This window comes from Chiloscyllium punctatum, chromosome 44, assembly GCF_047496795.1.
Source record: "Chiloscyllium punctatum isolate Juve2018m chromosome 44, sChiPun1.3, whole genome shotgun sequence".
Lineage (NCBI taxonomy): Eukaryota > Metazoa > Chordata > Chondrichthyes > Orectolobiformes > Hemiscylliidae > Chiloscyllium > Chiloscyllium punctatum.
In genome coordinates, this window is record NC_092782.1 from 39038560 (window position 1) to 39061017 (window position 22458).

The window sequence follows — 22458 nt, forward strand, 5'->3', positions numbered from 1 at the left end:
AGGGGCCAAGCAGAGGCTGTGAGCAAAGTTCAGTACCCATGAGGAAGGCCTCAACCAGGACCTTGGGTTCATGTCACATTGAAGGTAATCCCACTACATGACACACCTCTCAGTCTTATACTCCATCTCACACACTTTGCAGAATTGTAATTGCAGATGCATTCTATTTTATTCAAAAAGAACACAATCTACAGGCAGTCCAGCAATGTAACATTTTATAAATTCCTATTTTGCAAATAGAACCAGTCTGGCTCAAGATTGTGATACAGAGAGTTGAAACTCACACCTTTAATGCATTGTCACTTTTTTATAAAACCTTGAGAACGTGACTTGAAAGTAGTTCTGGGATTCAGGAAGTTAATAAAACAAAACCTGCAACCCATTCTAAAAGATGAAAGACTTAACAGCAATCTAGGTTTGTTCAATATCGTTTAAGTTGCACATCACTGACCTTTTGCTATAAATTCTACATTTTAAGATCCTGCTCCATCAAGTATCTGATGAAGGAGCAGTGCTCCAAAAGCTACTACTTCCAAATAAACTTGCTGGACATAACCTGGCGTTGAGATGTTTGAACTTCATCCATCCCATACCGAAACTTTCACCTCTTAATTATGCAAGCAGACTGGACAGGCACTTGATCTTATCAGGGGTAGCAGCTAGCACTCAGCGCATGTTTTCACCCATCTCCTGTCTCTCAGGCAGATGGCCCTCAGCACTTTGTATACACTAGATTAAAAAAAAGTAACACCATGGAAATGGAATTTTAATATATGTAAGAAATGTGTATAAAGAGGCTACTGTAAGAAGTGCATTTCAGGATTCTATTGCTGATTCCAATTTGTGCCACTGCAGTTGCTGAATAAGGCGGCTATTTTCAGCACTCACCCGCAGGATTCCCTCCAACAACTTGCCCACCACCGACATCAGGCTCACTGGTCTATAGTCCCCCGGCTTGTCCTCATCACCCTTAAACAGTGGCACCACGTTTGCCAACTTCCAGTCTTCCAGCACCTCACCTGTGGCTATCGATGATACAAATATCTCAGCAAGAGGCCCAGCAATCACTTCTCTAGCTTCCCAGAGTTCTAAGGTACACCTGATCAAGTCCTGGGGATTTATCCACCTTTACCTGTTTCAAAACATCCAGCACTTCCTCCTCTGTAATGGTGACACCTTGCAAAATGTCCACATCTGTTTCCCTACATTCTATATCTTCCATATCCTTTTCCACAGTAAATATTGATGCAAAATACTCATTTAGCATCTCCCCCACACAAAGGCTGCCTTGCTGATCTTTGAGGGGCCCTATTCTCTCCCTAGTTACCCTTTTATCCCTAATGTATTGTTCAAACCCTTTGGTTTCTCCTTTATTCTATTTGCCAAAGTTATCTTATGTCTCCTTTTTGCCCTGATTTCCTTAAGTATATTTCTACTGCCTTTATACTTCCACTTGACCTATCCTCAATATACCTTACATATGCTTCCTTTTTCTTTACCAAACCCTCAATCTCTTTAGTCATCCAGCATTCTCTATACCTAGCAGCCTTTCCTTTCACCCTAACAGGAATATACTTTCGCTGGATTCTTGTTATCTCATACCTGAAGGCTTCCCATTTTCCAACCATCCCTTTACCTACGAACATCTGCCACCAATCAGCTTTTGAAAGTTTTTGCCTAATACCATCAAAATTACTCTTTCTACAATTTAGAACTTCAACTTTTAGATCTGGTCTACCCTTTTCCATCACTATTTTAAATCTAATAGAATTATGGTCGCTGGCCCCAAAGTGCTCCCCCACTGACACCTCAGTCACTTGCCCTGCCGTATTTCCCAAGAACAGGTCAAGTTTTGCACCTTCTCTAGTAGGTACATACACATACTGAATCAGAAAATTTTCTTGTACACACAAATTCCTCTCCATTTAAACCCTTAACACTATGGCAGTCCCAGTCTATGCTCGGAAAGTTAAAATCCCTTACCACAACCACTCTATTATTCTTACAGATGGCTGAGATCACCTTACAAGTTTGTTTCTCAATTTCCCTTTGACTACTAGGGGGTCTATAGTACAATCCCAATAAGGTGATCATCCCTTTCTTATTTCTGTTCCACCCAAATAACTTCCCTGGATGTATTTCCAGGAATATCCTCCCTCAGTATAGCTGTAATGCTATCCCTTATCAAGAACACCACTCCCCCCTCCTCTCTTGCCTCCCTTTTTATCCTTCCTGTAGGATGTGTATCCGGGAACATGAAGCTGCCAGTCCTGCCCATCCCCGAGTCATGTTTCTGTAATTACTATGATATCCCAGTCCCATGTTCCTAACCATGCCCAGAGTTCATCTGCCTGCCATGTTAGGCCCCTTGCATTGAAATAAACGCAGTTTAATTTATTACTCCTACCTGCTCGGACTGTTGGACTCTTCTGTTCTGAAGTGTACCAGTCTCAGACTGATCTCTTTCCTCTATCTCCCAGGGTGGTCCCTCTCACCCCTCCACCTTACGAGTTTAAATCCTCTCGAGCAGCTCTTGCAAAATTCCCTGCCAGTATATTAGTCCCCTTCCAATTTATGTGCAATCCGTCCTTCTTGTACAGGTCACTTCTACCCCAAAGAGATTCCAATGATCCAAAATTTGAATTTTCCTCCATACACCCGTTCCTCAGCCATGCATTCATCTGCTCTATCCTCCTATTCCTGCCCTCATTAGCGCATAGTACCGGGAGTATTCCAGCATTACTACTATCGAGGACCTCCTTTTTAAATTCCTGCCTAACTCTCTGTAATCACCCTTCAGAATCTCAACCTTTTCCCTTCCTATATCGTTGGCTCCAATGTGGACAATGACCTTTTGCGGGCCCCTCTCCACCTTGAGAACATTCTGCACCCTCAGACATCCTTGATCCTGGCACCAGAGAAGCAACACAGCATTCTGATTTTTCGCTGCCAGCCAATATTAATTGAGTAATTAACAACAAGATATAATGCAGAATGTGATGGGTTTTAGAAACTTTAAAATCAAAAAAAGATTGAAGTACTCAACTGGCAGTCTATGGAGAATTATGTAACATTTTAGATTGATTGACATTATCAGAATTAGGAATATTTAGAAATGTACAACAACCGCCAGCTCTTTGTTCAAAAATTAAGGTTAAAGAAAAGGCTGTTATAGGTTGGAAGGTGAGGGGTACCCGAAGATTTAGTCATAGAGGGCCAAAGGTAACAATGGAACGAGTGCATCAGAAAATTCATAGTATGTATATATCCTGTATAAAGGTGTTAGATTTTGGACATTAGTAGACAGAAGGAGTAATATTATGTTGTCATATTATCCATAAAGAAATAGGAACTGAAAGTGTTAAGGTGTCACATTTTACTGCTGCATTACAGTCACATGTCAAGACACAACAAATCGAGCCCAATGAGTTGTAAGAAATATACAGTGAAGCTCCAGCATGGAGATTAGAGTATGGTTATTTCTAACATATGGAAAGATGATGATAGTGAACTTTAAGATGTGATGATAGCTGATTTTAAGAATGGTGCTTTGAAGAAAGCCCTCAATGCCCAAAACAAGACGAGCTGGACATTTACCTAGTTGCAACACAAACAATGGAGGTTTAACATACTTTGAACATTGGATTTTACATTTAGAATAAAAATAGTCATGTCACCTACTCTGCAGTCTACTTGACTGCAAGCCTGGGTGATTTGATTGGTTAGGTATAAAAGGCTTAGATTGCTTTTCTGAGAAGGTGGTGCAAGTTATTTATACCTGAAGACAGTGGCAGCAGGCTCTTGGTTTACAGGGACTCGCCCCAAATTTCTGTAAATATTGTGATGTGAACTGTCACCTTTCTTACAAGTTGAAAGGGATTCGAGATTAATGGAGGGGTCAATATTGGACTGGGGTGGACAAAGTTAAAAGTCACAACCCCAGGTTATAGTCCAATAAATTTATTTGGAAGCAATAGCTTTCGAATCACTACTTCTTCATCAGGTGGTTGTGGAGCAGAATTAAGAAACAATTTATTGCAACAGGATTGTAATGTCATGGAATGTAATATTAAGCAAATTTAACTTAATTCTTTCATCTTTTAGAATAATCATGCTAGTTCCAATTCCTTCACATGTAAATCACAGAACTTTTAAAAAATTATATTCAAGACAGTTTTAACAATAGGTGCCATCTCAGCTCAGATAACGCATTGAAGGTGTGAGGTTAAAGTCTGTCTGTGTCCCAATGTTAGGCCATACTGATTCTAGAGCGGGATTTACGAAATCTCTGTCGAGAGTATATTGCTGGGAAAGCACAGCATGTCAGGCAACAGAGGAGCAGGAGAATCAATGTTTTGGACATAGACCCTTCATCAGGAATGAGGCTTGCGGGCCGGGGGCTGACAAACAAATGGGAGGGAGGTGGGGTTGGGGGGAGAAGGTAACTGAGAAAGCGGAGAGACAATGAGTAAGCTATTGAAATCCACATTTATCCCGTGTGATTACAGGGTCCCAAGGTGGAATGAGGCGTTCTTCCTCCAGGTGTTGGGTGGTAATGGTTTGGTACTGAAGGCAGCCCAAGACCTGTGCCCTTAACTGAGTGGAAGGGGGAGTTGAAGTGTTCAGCCATGGGGCGGTGGGGTTGGTGGAGGTTGATGCGATAATATTTATTTATTTCAATAAAAGTGAATTATTCTTTCATTCAGTCATGAACTGAAAAATCTAAACTTATTACTTACATCTGTGAGACCATATAATAAAAACAGTAACAAACTCCTTTATCAGTGACTACATACCAAACAGTCCATTGAATACCAAGTATCCTGAGGTGGTGACATATATAAATACAAGTCAGTCCTGGTCAGGGTGTGAATCAAAGGAGGTGGGTGGATAAGAAGGAGGGTAGGCAAGTGAGACAGAAGTGGGGGGGCGGGGGGGGGGGGGGGTGGGAGGCGGCAAAAGAGGAAGGAGAGGGAACTTTGTAGCCGAAAACTTCTACGACATGACTTTATCTTATGGTCTTTATCTTCTAAAATTTCAAATTTCACACATTCTGAATTATTTCCAAACTTACCTTTGCCTTTCAGTCTCACTGTCATCGATCACAATCTGCATTTTGGCTCTTAGCCTTTTGGCCTTGGTTTCTTAATACTTATATTTTTGAAAAGATCAGTGATTATGTTCAGTTCAACAATCAGACAGTAATTACAAAGTATATACAGACTGGGTACTTTTCTCCCCCATTTAAATAATAGATATGTTGGACAATAAATTTTGGCAGCATATGGGTAGAACAGAGAAAAGTACACCTCATGCCATACAACCCAACTAAACATATTTAGACCATTGCTCAGTATTTTAGGTTTAAACAAAATAAAATGTCATGGTTCTCAAACACATTTGCACTTCAAAAACAAATTACTTTCATATTTACTTTGAGGTAACTGCATCATGGCTGTGCTCAAACCAGAAATTATGTCTCCAAGAATATACTCTTTCACTGGATATTTGGGTAGCCATTCCAGAATGGGAACAAATCTGAAGAGTATTGACTTGGCCCTCTTGGATGAACAACTATAGAAAACAAAATAAATGTTGCAGTTATGTAAACAGAACTGAAATAGCAAGTTGACAAGGCAGGAGGCACAGTATTCCTTTCACAGTGCCCTAAGCAGCCTTGGAACAACAACTTGAAATTTACTCTCCAATCACCTTTCACTGGACTGAAGTAATTTGTATAGTGTTGTCATGTTTGAGTAATTGCAACTGGATTTTCACTTAAATTTCAAGATGACTTTTGCAGGTAAATGTGAATTTGTACTTGAGTGTAGTAAGGGTATGGAATGCTTTGCCTGCAACTGTAGTAGATTAGCCAAGTTTAAGTGCATTTAAATAGTCATTGGACAGGCATATGGACGTACATGGAATAGTGTAGGTGGGATGGGCTTCAGATTAGTATGACAGGGCGGTGCAACGAGGGCCAAAGGCTGCGCTGTAATGTTCTATGTTCTATAACAGAGGTCCACAATTGCTAAAGCTGAAAGTGAGGAGGATGGGGTGTCAGACACACAGTTAGACACCAGTATACAGTGCATTTGATTAATGGCTCAGGAAAGGTAAAATGATAGGCTTGACATAATAAATACTAGAAGTAAAGCAGGAGATAAATACTGTCTATAGTCTGGCATATGGGCAAAGACATTCAAATGATAATAGGTGACATGTAACAATAGCAAGTTTGAAATTTAGATTCAGGTGCTTCATACTCCAGGGTCTTACACAAACAAGATACCAGAATTAAGGATTAAGTTTTGCAATTCAATTAGAAGCTAAATCAGAAGGCTTTGAGATTTCCAATGTTCTAGGTGGAGAAAACTAGATAAAAGAGTGACAGGCTGTACACTCACACCAGTCCCTTTAAGATGTGCAAGTGCAATTACTCTGAAAAGGAACCATACTGCATAAAATACACAGATCAAGGATGGGAAACTTTGACAGAGGTACAGTTACATTGCAGCACATTAAAAGGGAAGAAGGGACAATGAATTTCATCCACTGATACTTGCTCATTTACATAGCACATTTTATAATTTTACATCAAGCTCAAAGAAATTGTTAGGGAGTCTGCATACAGTTTATACAGGAAGAACATCACAATGTAACATAAGAATCACTAAACAAATTTCTAAAAGCTCAGTTCTTAAATTTAAAAAACAGTTTGCAATGCTCCTGCTTTGAATAAGCTAAGTAACCTAGCAATGTCATTCAGCAGCTAGTGTTTAAACCAAAAGGGATTAAGGGCTGCTCATGCATGAATCATAATATACAAGCACCCAAGTTCAAAAGTAAAAGGGAAGAAAAATGGAATATTGGCCATTATTTCAAAAGGAAATGGAATATAAAAAAAAAGGGAGATTTTGCTAAAACTTTATATTATGCACTAAATCAGACCAAACCTGGAATATTGTGAATAGTTTTTGTCCCACTTTCCAAAGTAAAAACAATAACTGGCATTGGATTCCTTAGTTTGATTTAGGGTATGGAGGGATTTTTCTTGAGGAGAGGTTCTATAGGTTAGGCTTTACTCATTAAATTTAGGAGAATGAGAGCATAATCTACTGAAACAAGGTTTTTAAGGGCTTGACAGGGTAGATGCAAACAGTTGTCTTCCTCCTTGTGCCAAAGGAGAGCCAAAGACCAGAATGCATTATGTCAGAGAAAGGATCACTCACCTAAGATAGATGAGGGAGAATTTCTTCTCTCAACATTATAAATTTGTGGAACTGTTTGCCAGAGTTGTTGAAGCTGGGTCATTAAGTATATTCAAGGGTGAGAGTGACAATTTAAAATCAATAATAGTTTAAAAGGCTATGGGGAAAAGGCAGAAAAGTAGAGTTGAGGATTATCAGCACAGCCAATATCTAATTAAATGATGGTTAAGATTATAGCCTATCTGCTCCTACATATTGCAGCCTTGAGCTAAGGGCAGTAGAATCAAGGAGCTTCCAAAAGACAATTGGATAGATTTTAAGACTAAATGTACAATGTGGGCGGCACGGTGACACAGTGGTTAGCACTGCTGCCTCACAGCGCCTGAGACCCGGGTTCAATTCCCGCCTCAGGCGACTGACTGTGTGGAGTTTGCACGTTCTCCCAGTGTCTGCGTGGGTTTCCTCCGGGTGCTCCGGTTTCCTCCCACAGTCCAAAGATGTGCAGGCCAGGTGAATTGGCCATGCTAAATTGCCCATAGTGTTAGGTAAGGGGTAAATGTAGATGTAGGGGTATGGGTATGGGTGGGTTACGCTTCGGCGGGGCGGTGTGGACTTGTTGGGCCGAAGGGCCTGTTTCCACACTGTAAGTAATCTAATCTAATCTAAGATGATGGCAGAGGAAAAATGCAAATCATGGGACAAAAGGGCATCTCTTGCACTATGAGATTTTATCATTCTTATTCCAAATGGTAGGTAAGTTAACATCAGAGAGCAAGGCATCAACTAATCTATTAATCCAAAGAGTTACAGCTCATTCATTACTTTTGAAGATAAAGAACTATCAAACTGACAAATCAAATACAATGCCCCTCTGTTGGCCTGTTGTTTGTATTCATGAAGTGGTGAGCATCACTGGCTTACCAGCATCGGTTGTGCGTTCCTGATTAGCCACAAGGTGGTGGCAAGCTGCCTTCTTGAAATACTGCAGTTGATTTGGTGCAGACACATCCAGTGGGAGAGTATTCCAGGTTTTAAGGCCAATACTGAAGGAGTACCATATACAGGGTCTCCCCACCTGTACCCACAGGGGATATGTTCCAGGATCTACCATAGAAGGCCAAAACCATGGCTGGTGCAAACACATGCATCTAAAGTGGGAAACGCATCTTCCTGGTAGCCCCCTGGTTTTGGAATGTTCCCTATACTATGTTTGGGCCATGGTAAACAGTGGTTAATTGAAACAGTGGAAACCAGACCTGTGGATATGGGGGGGGGGGGGGGGGGGGGGATATGAGATTTTATCATTCTTGCCAGCACTACCGTTTTTATGTAGCTGCTGTCCTCAGTCCTTTAGATGGCTGCAAATTGTAAAGTATAAATTTGTAAAGTGCAATCTATAGAGTCATAGAGGTACAGCATGGAAACAGACCCTTCAGTCCAACCCGTCCATGCCGACCAGATATCCCAACCCAATCTAGTCCCACCTGCCAGCAAACATCCCATATCCCTCCAAACCCTTCCTATTCATATACCCATCCAAATGCCTTTTAAATGTTGTAATTGTACCAGCCTCCACCACATCCTCTGGCAGCTCATTCCATACACGTACCACCATCTGCGTGAAAAAGTTGTCCCTTAGGTCTCTTTTATATCTTTCCCCTCTCACCCTAAACCTATGCCCCCTCGTTCTGGACTCCCTGACCTCAGGGAGTCCAAAACCAATGTCCTGTACAGCCAAAACATGACCTCCCAACTCCTGTGCTCAATACTCTGACCAATAAAGGAAAGCATACCAAACGTCTTCCTTACTATCCTTTCTACCTGCGACTCCACTTTCAAGGAGCTACGACTCTGCACTCCAAGGTCTCTTTGTTCAGCAACACTCCCTAGGACCTTACCATTAAGTGTATAAGTCCTGGTAAGATTTGCTTTCCCAAAATGCAGCACCTTGCATTTATCTGAATTAAACTCGATCTGCCACTTCTCAGCCCATTAGCACATCTGGCCCAGATCCTGTTGTAATCAGGAGGTAGCCCCCTTCGCTGTCTACTACACCCCCAATTTTGATGTCATCTGCAAACTTACTAACTGTACCTCTTATGCTCACATCCAAATCATTTATGTAAGTGACAAAAAGTAGGAGGACCCAGCACAGATCCTTGTGGCAATCTACTGATCACAGGCCTCCAGTCTGAAAAACAACCCTCCGCCCTCTGTCATCTTTTACCTTTGAGCCAGTTCTATCCAAATGGCTAGTTTTCCCTGTATTCCATGAGATCTAACCTTGCTAATCAGTCTCCAGTGCATCTTGTAAATGGTTCATACTGCTGCTACTGTATATTAGTGGTGGAGTGAGTGAATGTTTGCGAATTCTGGTGTCAAGTTGACTTCTTTGCCTTGGATGGCACACCTGTTGGTCGTGTACACACCCAGATAAGGAGAGCTTTATCATATTCCTGCCTTGTGCCTTGTAGATCATAGGCAGGATTTATTGAGTTGAGCTAAATCAGAGGATTAAGCCTCTATTATGCTCTCGAAGAAAGAGCATCTACACAGCTGGTCCAGTTCAGTTTCTGGTCAATAGTAACCACCTGAATGTATGTTGATAATGAGAAATATGGTGATGGCAATGCCACTGAATGTCAAGAAGCAATATTTAGTCGCTTTTGGAAGTCATGCTTGAAATATTGATTTTCCTGCTCCTGGGATGCTGCCTGACCAGTTGTGCTTTTCCAGACCCACACTGACTTTTTAGCACAAGTCCAGAAGTGGTTCTGAGGAAGGGTCATCAGACCAAAACGTCAACTCTGATGACTTATCCACAGATGCTACCAGACCTACTGAACTTTTCCAGCAATTTCTGTATTGGGTCTGGATTTAGTCATGGCCTTGCAGCATTTGGATACGAACTGCATCAGTGTCTGAGGAGCCACAAATGGTATAAATATTGAGAGATTCAAACATCCCTACTTTTGACATTAAGATGGACGGAAGGTCATTGATGTAATACCTGTAAATGGTTAGGCCTAGGATACTATCCTAAGGAACCCCTATAGAGATGCCGTAGAATGGAGTTAGCTAACCTCCAATCACCTCCCTTGTGCTAAATGTGACAAAGAGCTTTCCTAGATTCCTAGTCACTCCAGTTTTGTTAGGGATCCTTGATGCCATTGTAGCTCAAATACAGCCATTATGTCAAACATCATCACTCACATCTCACCATGAATTCAGCTTTTTACTTCAAGCACAAACCAAGGCAATAATGAGGTAAGGAGTCAAGTGTGGAAATCAAAAGTTCAGTGAGCAGGTTATCGTTCAGTAAGTCCACTTGATAGCACTTTGATAACACCTTCCATTACTTTAATGATTTAGCGTGGACGACAGGATGGTAAACAACTAGTTGGATTTTTTTTTGCTCAGCTATGACACACACACACACACAGTTTCCACATCAAAAGGCAGTTGGCCTGTGTTGTAGATGTACTGCAGTAGCTCAGCCAAGGGCACAGCAATTTCTTCAGCACAAGCCTTCAGTACCATGGCTGGACTGCTATCAAAGTCAATGGCCATTGCAGCATCTAGTGCTGTCAATCATTTTTAAAAAAATTATTTGTAGGACTTGGGTGTCGTTGGCTGGCCAGCATTGATAGCCCATCGCTATTTGCCCTTGAAGTGGTGGTGAGCTGCCTTCTTTAATCGCTACAGTCCAGTTGCTGTAGGTTGACCCATAATGCTAGTAAGAGGGAATTCCAGGATTTCGACCCAACGACTGAAGGAACGGAATGGCGGTTTATTTCCAAGTTAGGGTGTTAAATGGCTCGGAGGGAAACTTGCAGGTCGTGGCGTTCCCAAGTATCTGCTGCCCTTGTCCTCATTGATGGAAGTGCTGAGTTTGGAAGGTACTGTCTAAGGATCTTTGGTGATTTTCTGCAGAGCATCTTGTTGATCGTATACACTGCTGGAGGAGGGATTGAATGTTTGTAGATGTGGTGTCAATCAAGTAGGTTGCTTTGTCCTGGAAAGTGTCAAGCTTCTTGAGTGTGGTCTGGATGGGTGCAGCTCCAACAAATTGAGAACATTCCATTACACTCCTGACTTGCGCCTTGTAGATGGTGGACAGGCGAGGGGGAGTCAGGAAGTAAGTCATTTACCTAGTCTCTGACCTGCATTTGTAGCCAGTGTTTATGTGGCGAGTCCAGTTGAGATTCTGGTCAACAGTAACCCAAAGGGTGTTGACATTGGGGGAATTCAGTAATGGTAATATCATTGAATGTTAAGGGGTGGTGGTTAGAGTCTCTTTTATTAATGGTCATTGTCTGGCATTTGAGAGGTGCAAATGTTACTTGCCATTTGTTGATCCAAGCCTGGATATTGTCTAGATCTTGCTGCATTTGAGCACAGACTGCTTCAGTAGCTGAGTCGTCGCAAATGGTGCTGAACACTATGCAATCACTGGCGAACGTCCCCATTTCTGACCTTATGATAGAGGGAAGGTCATTGATGAAGTAGCTGAAGATTGCTGGACCTAGGATACTACTCTGACGGTCTCCTGCAGAGAGATGTCCTAGAGCTGAGATGACTGACCTGTCACAGCCACAGCCACAACCATCTTCCTTTGTGCCAGGTATGACTAACCAGTGGAGTGCTTGCCCTCATACCCACTGATTCCAGTTTTGTGAGGACTCCTTGATGCCACACTTGGTCAAATGCAACCTTGATGTCAAGGGCTGGCACTCTCATCTCACCTCTGGAATTCAGCTCTTTTGTCCATGTTTGAACTAAGGCAGAAATGAGATCAGGAGCCAAGTGACCCTGGCAAAACCCAAACTGGAAGTCACTGAACAGGTTGTTGCTGAGTAGGTGCTGCTTGGTAGCACTGTTAATGACCCCTCCACTTTATGACAGAGTAGACTGATAGTGCTGTAATTGGTCAGTTTGGATTTGTCCTGCTTTTTGTGTATAGGACATTCCTGGGCAACTTTCCACATTGTCAGGTAGATGCCAGTGTTGTAACTGTACTGGAAGAGCTTGGCTAGGGGAGCGACAAGTTCTAGAGCACACAATTTCAGTACTATTGCCAGAATGTGGGCCCATTTCCTTTGCAGTATCCAATACCTCCAGCAGTTTCTTAATATCACATGAAGTAAATCAAATTGGCTGGAGACTGGTATCTGTGATGCTGGGGACCACTGGAGAAGCACTTCTGACTCAAAATTGTTGTGAATACATCAGCCTAATCTTTTGCACTGATGTGCTGGGCTCCTCCATCATAGAGGATGGGGAATTTGTGGAGCGTCCTCCTCCAGTGAGTTCTTTAATTGCCCACCACCATTCATGGTTGGATGCGGAAGGACTGCAGAACTTTGATCTGATTAGTTGGTTGTGAGATAGTTTAGCTCTATCACTTGCTGTTTGGCACGCAAGTAGTTCTGTGTGGTAGCTTCACCAGGTTGACATGCCATTTTTTGATATATGCCTGATGCTGTTCCTGGCATGCCCTCCTGCACTCTCATTTGAACCAGGGTTGATTACCTGGCTTGAAGGTTTCTTGATATGGGTTTATAAAATCAGGAGGGGCATTGATAGGGTAAACAGACACTGCCTTTCGCCCAGGGTAGGGGAGCTCAAAACTAGAGGGCATAAGTTTAAGATGAGGGGGAAAAGATTTATAATTTTTCCAGAGGGTGGCATATGTAGGAATGAGCTGCCAGAGGAAATTGTGGTGGCTGGTATAATTTCAACATTTAAAAGGCATCTGGATGGGTCTATGAATGGGAAGGATTTAAAAGGATGTGGGTCAAATGCTGATAAGCAGAATTAATTACAATATCTGGTCAGTATGGACAAATTGGGCAAAAGGGTTTGTTTGTACTGTACATCTAACTCTACCACATGAATTGAATCGCTAGCTTAAGGACTTGTGCCTGTGATGCTTGGTTGTCCAGAGGAGGCTGGGTTGAATCATACACTTGTCATTTCTGGTTGGAAATGGTTTCAGAATTAGCAAACAGGAATCAGAGTGTGAACATTTGAGATCAACACGGAGATCTATTAAAGTGTCTTTTTTTTTCCCCTTTTAAAAGGAATTTATAGAAAGCAAATTCAAAGTAGGTCCTCATTCCAAAGCAAGTTTTGCTTAAGTTAGGGTGTTGTATGGACAATGGAACCACTTACTGCATTTGGGCGTTGCCTTCCATAAAGAAAAATAGCTTTGCTGATGAGTCAAAAGGCATAATAGTAAAACAGGGGTCATTGAACATGCATAGAACAAATTTCCATATTATTTCACAATCAAAATATTTAAATAAGCCTAACAAGCTAATGTTTATCAAAGAATAGCAGAAAGTTTCACATGACCTAGCCCCACAACAACTTGGGAATTCATAACTAGATCACACTGTACAGGTACATTATCTTTTATCTGAAACCCTCAGGGCTAGCTGGCTTTCAGATTTCAGAATAAGTGACAGTTTAGCGATGACAGTTTACCGAACAGCAGACATACCTGTGAGTACTACAAGCTGAGGCAGAATTGATGCCAGAGTGATGTTGGTCGAATGGGTGTGGAGTTGGGTTAACTGATTAGATTAGATTACTTACAGTGTGGAAATAGGCCCTTCGGCCCAACAAGTCCACACCGACCCGCTGAAGCGCAACCCACCCAGACCCAGTCCCCGACATTTCCCCCTTCACCTAACACTATGGACAATTTAACTTGGCCAATTCACCTAACCTGCAGGTTTTTGGACTATGGGAGGAAACACGCAGACACGGGGAGAACGTGCAAACTCCACACAGAGAGTCACCTGAGACGGGAATTGAAATGGGTCTCTGGTGCTGTGAGGCAGCAGTGCTAACCACTGTGCCACCGTGCCGCCCAATGTTTGAACGCCAAACAATCTTGCTATGGAGAAAAAAAAACTTCAAGAGAGATCTTCAGATTCTGAGATTTCACATAAAGGACTATGTACCTGTATTACAATTTCCAACCTACGTGTCCATCCTGGAACAGGGATTTGGAAGGAGAAAACTGATGTAGCAGTTGATTTTATGTTTTGGTAGCTTGCAACAGAGCAGGTTATTAATTTGGACAACACCTCAAATGGCTTCAGAAGAAAGGTGACATTATATTCTTTCAAAAGAGAAAGAAAAGAAAATCAATAGACAAACTGTCATTTCAAATAATCTTGCTCCATGGACATTGAAGCTCAACACAAAAAAAAAGGAACTTACAAAACATACCGAAAATACCGGAGTAGTTTTGTGCTTCTAGATAGCTTTGGTTTCACCCTCTTATGGAGATAAGAGTCTAAAGTCTCCTGATTAAAAACCGGCCGGTTGACATTGAAGCTTGGGGGACTCATTTCAACAACATCCATTCTGGAAATAAAGTTCTCAATCAAATATTCAAGAGCCGTGGAAGCAGTTTCAAGTACCTCTTTTCAGTAACCACTACAAGGAAACAAACAATAGAAGCTTTACATTAGAATAAGCGTATAATGTTTCTTTCAAAATGGTAAACATCATATTATAAGGCGGCATTTAGTATGTTTTCCTTTATTGGTCAGAGTATTGAGTACAGGAGTTGGGAGGTTATGTTGCGGCTGTACAGGACATTGGTTAGGCCACTGTTGGAATATTGCGTGCAATTCTGGTCTCCTTCCTATCGGAAAGATGTGAAACTTGAAAGGGTTCAGGAAAGATTTACAAAGGACGTTGCCAGGGTTGGAAGATCTGAGCTACAGGGAGAGGCTGAACAGGCTGGGGCTGTTTTCCCTGGAACGTTGGAGGCTGAGGGGTGACCTTATAGAGGTTTACAAAATTATGAGGGGCCAGGATAGGATAAATAGGCCAAGTCTTTTCGCTGGGATTAGGGAGTCCAGAACTAGAGGGCATAGGTTTAGGATGAGAGGGGAAAGATATAAAAGGGACCTAAGGGGCAACTTTTTCACCCAGAGGGTGGTACGTGTATGGAATGAGCTGCCAGAGTATGTGGTGGAGGCTGGTACAATTACAACATTTAAGAGGCATTTGGATGGGTATTTGAATAGGAAGGGTTTGGAGGGATATGGGCCAGGTGCTGGCAGGTGGGACTAGATTGGGATATCTGGTCGGCATGGACGGGTTGGATCGAAGGGTCTGTTCCCATACTGTACGTCTCTATGACTATCATATTTAACAAAACTAGTATTGCAGAAGTATACATTTGTAACTGGCTTAGAACATATTGGTCATAAAGCAGACTCAAAATCTAGATCAGTGAAATTACTTGAGTTTGTTTGACTAAAATAAGTCAGACAACATTTATGAAGTAACAAACTTAATAGTTCAAGCAAATGGTCAGACATTAGATCTGGAGTGTGTTATAGATTTAACAGCTATTATGCAAGTACAACATAAAGCACAAGCAGCAAAGAGTCCCCACAAGGGTAAACAACCAGAACAATCAAATGCCAGAATGAATAATGAAGAAACATCGATTTCAACTTTCTAGTATCTACAATATATTGCTTGTTTTATGTACTTCCACAAGGTCTTTTATATACAATTTCCAAGATTTAAGAGACAAAATAAAAAGACCAAGTTGATAATGAAGGACTAATTTAACAGCGCCAAGGTTATCCCACCTTCCCTCTACAAATTCTACAACTTCTCCACAGCCAACTAGCTCAAGGAATTCTCATCTCTAAGGTCGAGACCATATGTTCAATGGCTCTAACCCAACCAAAATTTCTTAAGTACCTATGTTAGCAAATAGATAATAAACACCCTCTCCTCAGGCCAGCACACTCCCTTTTAAAATGAATATTTTGTCAAAGTCACATCAGCATTCTTGCAAATAACCCCCCCCTCCCCCATTTCCAATCTCCCTTTCCTTTTCCAGAATTCTTCGACTCCTGGCTGCTTCCCAAATCTGTGCCCAATTTCTCCAAAGTCAATGCTTGAATCCCTCCAAATCATGTTTCTGCCCCGCCACAGCACTGAACGGATTCTCGAAAATCACAAAAATGTGATTATGTGCACAATAAACTATCAGCAGCCTCTGGTAAGGCTGGCCACACCATTCTCCTCTAAAGCTGTTTGTAGTCATGCAACTGGGTGGATCTACACTCACCAGTTTCCATTCTCTCACAACATCCAGAAAATTAACTGTAATGGTTTCTTTCTACTCTCATACCTTTACTTCTGGGATCCAAGGATTGATCCCAAGCCTCCACCTTTTTGCTTTTAGGTGCTGCCCATCAACATTGTCTCAAAACAAAAAAATTCTACAAGTATGCTGATAACAACAAATTAAACTTTAAAAACTCAATCCCTACATTGTTACTTTTCTCACATTGTCTGACATCTAATATTACAGTTGCAGTTTTTCTCCAAAAGCACATTGGCAAGACAGAAGCCAACATCCTCAGCCCAAATCACAAACTTTCTCTCACACTAAGACTGAGCCAAACCAGACCACTTGTAAGGTTGCTGCTATACTTATTGAAGATTTAGTCCACAAAGCTGCACAAAGAGCACCTTCATCCACTTTCGTGACATCAGATTATCGACTGCTAAAACCCTGAAAAGTTACATGATTGAAAGAGGTCAGACATATGGGATTGTGTGAAACCATGAAGTAAAATTCTTAATCTTGTTTTTAAAATAAGTTGAGATGTTGCTGAACAGGATGGCAAAGCAATTCGGTGAACATTGCACGATAAATATGGACAATTCAGTTTTTGAAGAACTACTTCAAAACTTCTATGCACCTCCCATCAAGAATTTGTTCCCAAAGTAGTATGCAGTACCATGACCTTTAACCAAGCATGAGGAAAGGAAAACCATTACAGCACCTTTGTAGAAAACCAATACAGCAACAATATCAATGAAAACAAAAAAGCGAACTAGGATGAAGATGCTTCAGCATCAAATTTCACAAGTTAAAAAAGTCTATAACTGAATAATTAAAGTATAACATTTTGTTTAGTGTCATATGTGGTCTGGAATTTGTTTAATGGATGGAAGTTCAGAAGCAAAAAAAAAGGGTTCCTCAAGCCCCTAGACTGAAAGGAAACTTAATATTTAGATCCAAAATCATGAGCTTTAAACAATATACTGCTAATATCAAATCCAATTAGTAAGAGCTGAACTGAAGCTTTATTAAAACATTTTCGTCATTAACACAAAAATTCTGTTAACATTAAATTTAGCAAGGAAGTTACTTCAGCAAAACAAAGACAAAGCGTTAAGATAAAACACTTCAAAATATTCCTGATCTATTTCAAACTGAATGTTGATACCAAAATTAAGACACCTGCAAAGTTACATTGAATCACTCAAAGATCTGTCAGGTTAAATGGCTAATGTTTTATGTTTCCACCCTGTACGAGCAGGATATAAGAGGCCATCATTTAAGATCAGGAAAAGTTACAAAACCAACATTTCAGTCAAGATAGTTGAAAAGATTTTCAACATCAGAAAGCAGAAAACAAAGCCCACTTTACAGAAAGTTTGAAATGCACAAAGTTTAAAAATCACACTTGGGAATGCACTGGATTTAAATTAGGTCAGTTAACTCTATCTGGCACTTGCTGAGGTATTATTTTTGCAGACTGTTGTGTCTTCTGAACATTCACAAATGGTCTTGATTATTTGAACATCAGAACAAGATGAATATTAGCAGGTTAACTAAATTACAATTAACCTCTCAACTTGTCAGAGTACAGACCCTACAGATATTTTCATTTCCTCTCTCTTCCCCGCCACCCCCAACCAACTAAAAAAAGCACCCACTGCAGTCCTCAAATCTGGAGCTTTCTGGTCTTTGGGTCACATTTTAAAAATGAAAAGGTTGAAGGAAGAAAACAGAAAAAAGGATTTCAAAAGTAGTCTATAGCATATATATCCTCGGGTTTCAAAATAGTAACCAAACAAATTTAGTTACATTTTAAGCACAATAGATTGATTCTTACGAAACAAGTCAGAGGTACTGTGAAGTTGAAATTACTGGGACAAAAGGAAAATACTGCAACACGAGTTAAAGGGATAGAAACTGTGCTTAAAGTTCATCCACAGCATTGCAATCTATACCCTGACAACTCATAAATGCAGTGTTCTTTCCTCACTGTTTCCACAGTGTCTTTGCTCACTGTTGCTTTTACCAAGCACTATCCCCTTAAACTACTCTCATTCGAGATTGCTGCCATAATCGGCACAGTTCCTTTAATCAAAAGCCTCCTCAGAAACACCATATTTTGATCCAATTTTGCTATCGATCCTGCTGTTTTGTCTTTAAGCATTACCTGCTGACACATTAGTTGCAAGTTGTTGTAGAGAAGAACACTCATTGTTGTGGTTCTGTTCGCCGAACTGGGAATTTGTGTTGCAAACGTTTCGTCCCCTGTCTAGATGACATCCTCAGTGCTTGGGAGCCTCCTGTGAAGCGCTTCTGTGCTGTTTCCACCGGTATATTGGGTCCAGGCCACTACAGCAGACAGCTCAAACTGACAACCGGAAGCAGCAGAGACAGGCCACTATAAATGCCGGAGGAAACAGCACAGAAGCGCTTCACAGGAGGCTCCCAAGCACTGAGGATGTCACCTAGACAGGGGACGAAATGTTTGCAAGACAAATTCCCAGCTCGGCGAACAGAACCACAACAACGAGCACCCGAGCTACAAATCTTCTCCCAAACTTTGAAGAACACTCATATTGCTATGATTTGTATTCGAAAATAAGTTAGTATTAACTTGCATAACATAGCATTTGAAAAATATCTAAGCAAATGAGAACTCTGGAAAATAAAAAAGTTGTATAAACTCAAATTAACATCCTAACAAGAAAAAGTTAATTGTAAGGAGGTCCTTTGTCTCATTTAACCACCAATATAGCAGAATCCATACATACTATTCATTTTTTTGCATATTTAATCTGTTGATTAAGGATCTGTAAGAATTAGTCTTCAAAGAGTGAAACTGGACAATTCAATTAGTAAACGTTCTGCACATTTTTGCTGTGTTAACCATTAACAAAAATGATGTAATCATTTATTTTAACCTGTTACAGGATGCATAAACGTATGCAAATAATAAACATGGATTCTTTGCCCTCCAAAATCAACTCCCGTGTGAATTGTTGCTTGATTTGTGCATACAAAACAACATGTCCCATTTTGAATAACTAGTGCCTCAATGCTGAACAGGTTGGTTTGTGGACTGCCTTGGTCATTGAATTTGGATGACCTTGAAGAAACAGCTGGTGATACTTCTCCAGTCTTTGAGGAGCCTGCATTAATAAACAAGCAGGGAATAGCAATACCTATAAACATCCAAATAACATGTTACAGTAGACAATCAGAAGCAGCAAACCCATCTTAGTCTTTACTACAAGCATATCCGTTCCACTTATTCATACAGCCAATGGATGCTAAGCTCCCAAAAGCCACACTTCGTTTAATCACGACTCATCCTTAAAGATAACAGTTTTTATTTCCTGCCCAGTACTACTCAGATTGGGGAAGCTTGCACTTTGAATTAATGTTTATCCGACAAAAATAGACAAAGGGTAGAGAAAACAAAAGGTGGTATGCAGGAGACCTGCTGATTTTAAAGCAAACTATAGAAACATGAAATCTTGGAAGTGAAGCTGGTTAGAAAACCTGAAGCCACAATGGGTTAGGTGATACTTGCCACATAGGACTAAAACAAACAGGAATACCCCTCAGGGTAAATTTTGGTATAGTTAATACAAAGATCAGAAACCTTACATGTAACACATTAAAATATGCAGTCAACAGTAATATGAGCAATATGATTGTGCAGAAGACTGCAAACAACTGTAGGCTAAATTCATCACTTCAGTTTGGCGGATTAAGGTTAAATTGAATTTAATGTAGAAAAATCCAATGAGGGATGGGAAGGGTTGGTGAGGAAATTAGGTCTGCGGATAGATCGGAGGTAAGCTTGGGTGGGGGGGGGGGGGGGGGGGGGGGGGGTGGGAAAGAGAGAAGTGTGATACAAACAATGGAGGTCTGAAGGTGGTTGGGGAGTGGAATGACTTGTGGGAACCTGCAGGCAAAAGGCAAAATTGATGGAGGCCTGACAGTAGAAAGGGCGAGGTGGCTCATGCTCATTATCTCCAATTTCAAACGTTCAACTTCAGAAAGACATCAAGGCCATGGTGATAATGAGGAAGAGATTTCTTATGCCAGAGAAGACACTTTAGTACTAAATAGACTGATGAGTGCCATTTTTCATTAAAACAAACAGAGTGAAAAACAGGTTTGAGAGGGGGCTTTGATAAATCTGCTTTACTTTATGTAGAAACTGATCAGTAAGATGCAAATAAGGACAGACTATTGCGTAAAGTACAAATTGGAAGTGTTTCCTAAAGGCAATGGTTTGGTAGCTTGTCAATCGTTTGGGTGATCAACTTGAAATCACAAACTGATTTGCTGCCTTACAAGTCAATTGAAACACACTTTTCAAACAAACATTCTGTGGATGTTTAGGAGTGCATTTAAAAAAAAGTAAACTGGTGGTATACTCAACAGTGAAGATTATCTAAGATTAAAAAAGCATCTTGGATCAATTGGACTGACGGGCTGAGGAGTGACAGATGTGAATTTACTTTGAATAAAAGGTGAAGTAGTGCATTTTGGTAAAACAAACAAGGATAAGATTTATACAGGAGAAAAAGTGAGGACGGCAGATGCTGTAGATCAGAGCTGATAATGTGTTGCTGGAAAAGCGCAGGTCAGGCAGCATCCAAGGAGCAGGAGAATTGACGTTTCGGGCATGAGCCCGTGTTCAGGAATGAGGTAGGTGTGTCCAGCAGGCTACGATAAAAAGGTAGGAAGGAGGGACTTGGAGGGGCGTTGGAAATGCGATAGGTGGAAGGAGGTCAAGGTGAGAGTGATAGGCCAGAGTGGGGGTGGGGGCGGAGAGGTCAGGAAGACAGTGCTGAGTTCGAGGGATTTGACTGAGACAAGGTGGAGGGGGGGGAAAAAAAGAAGAAATCTGAGTTCATCCCTTGTGGGGAGGGTTCCTAGGCGGAAGATGAGGCACCTCATCTTCCGCCTAGGAAGCCTACAACCACAAGGGATGAACTCAGATTTCTTCTTTTTCCCCTTCCCCCACCTTGTCTCAGTCAAATCCCTCGAACTCAGCACTGTCTTCCTAACCTGCAATCTTCTTCCTGATCTCTCCGCCCCCACCCTGACCACCTTCCACCTATCGCATTTCCAACACCCCTCCCCCAAGTCCCTCCTCCCTACCTTTTTATCGTAGCCTGCTGGACACACTTTCCTCATTCCTGAACAAGGGCTCATGCCCGAAACGTTGATTCTCCTGCTCCTGCGCTTTTCCCAGCAAAACATCAGCTGCTAAGACTTATACAGTTAATGGTAATGCCCTAGGTATGCTGTTGAACAGACAGACCTAGGGGTCAGGTACATCTCATTGAAAGTTACATTATCGGAAGATGGGGTGGTTAAGGCAGCGTTTAGCAAGCTTGTCTTCATTGCTCAGATCATAGAGTATAGAGTTGGAATGTCATATTGAGGGTGTACAGAATGTTGGCGAGGCACATGAGTTGAAGAATGTGGCACTGGAAGAGCACAGCCAGTCAGGCAGCATCTGAGGAGCAGGAGAATTGACGTCTTGGGCATAAGCTCTTCATCAGGAATACAATAGATGAAGATGGGGGTGAAGGCCATAGCTCAGAGAGGAGGGTGGAGCGGATAGACTGGAAGGAAGATGGACAGGTAGGACAGTTAAAGAAAGTGATGCCAAGTTCAAAGGTTGGGTCTGTTGTTCGGATGCTATTCTTCATATTTAGAAGAATTAAAAAAAAACACACTTTTTCTCCACCATGAGAGATCAAGGAATGCAAGTACACCAAACTTTCATGTACTTACCTCCAAACTCAATTCCCCAATTATCCCAGAAGTTTTTCCCGGCCTTTGGAATCAGTCGGATATACATTTCCCTCCCCATCCCCACCTGCAACTGCCTTGCTAGGTCCATGTGCCCCATCAACCCACCCTCCAGCACCTTCCCCTGCCGCTGCAAGAAATAGAATAGCTGTGTCCACACCGCCCCCTCACGGGGGAACAGTGGTTAGCACTGCTGCCTCACAGCGCCTGAGACCCGGGTTCAATTCCTGCCTCAGGCGACTCTGCGTGGAGTTTGCACGTTCTCCCCGTGTCTGCGTGGGTTTCCTCCGGGTGCTCCAGTTTCCTCCCACAGTCCAAAGATGTGCA

At 41.6% G+C, this 22458-nt stretch overlaps 1 protein-coding gene across 6 annotated transcripts in view; it reads right to left on the reverse strand.

Annotated features, from left to right (window-relative positions):
- slc26a5 (solute carrier family 26 member 5) overlaps nt 1-22458 on the reverse strand; it is a 94564-nt gene that overhangs the window by 59382 nt on the left and 12724 nt on the right. For 2 of the 6 annotated variants that reach the window (XM_072562688.1, XM_072562689.1), the window contains exons 2-3: nt 14445-14663; nt 5435-5574 (exon numbers count right to left, since the gene is read on the reverse strand). The exons of 1 other annotated variant lie outside the window; for it this stretch is intronic. In XM_072562688.1, the coding sequence (XP_072418789.1) occupies nt 5435-5574; nt 14445-14590 (286 nt within the window). In that variant the 5' untranslated portion in view covers nt 14591-14663. Of the gene's footprint in view, nt 1-5434; nt 5575-14444; nt 14664-19253; nt 19347-22458 lie in introns of those variants that run through there. 3 more of the 6 variants (XM_072562690.1, XM_072562691.1, XM_072562692.1) reach the window with 3 other exon arrangements.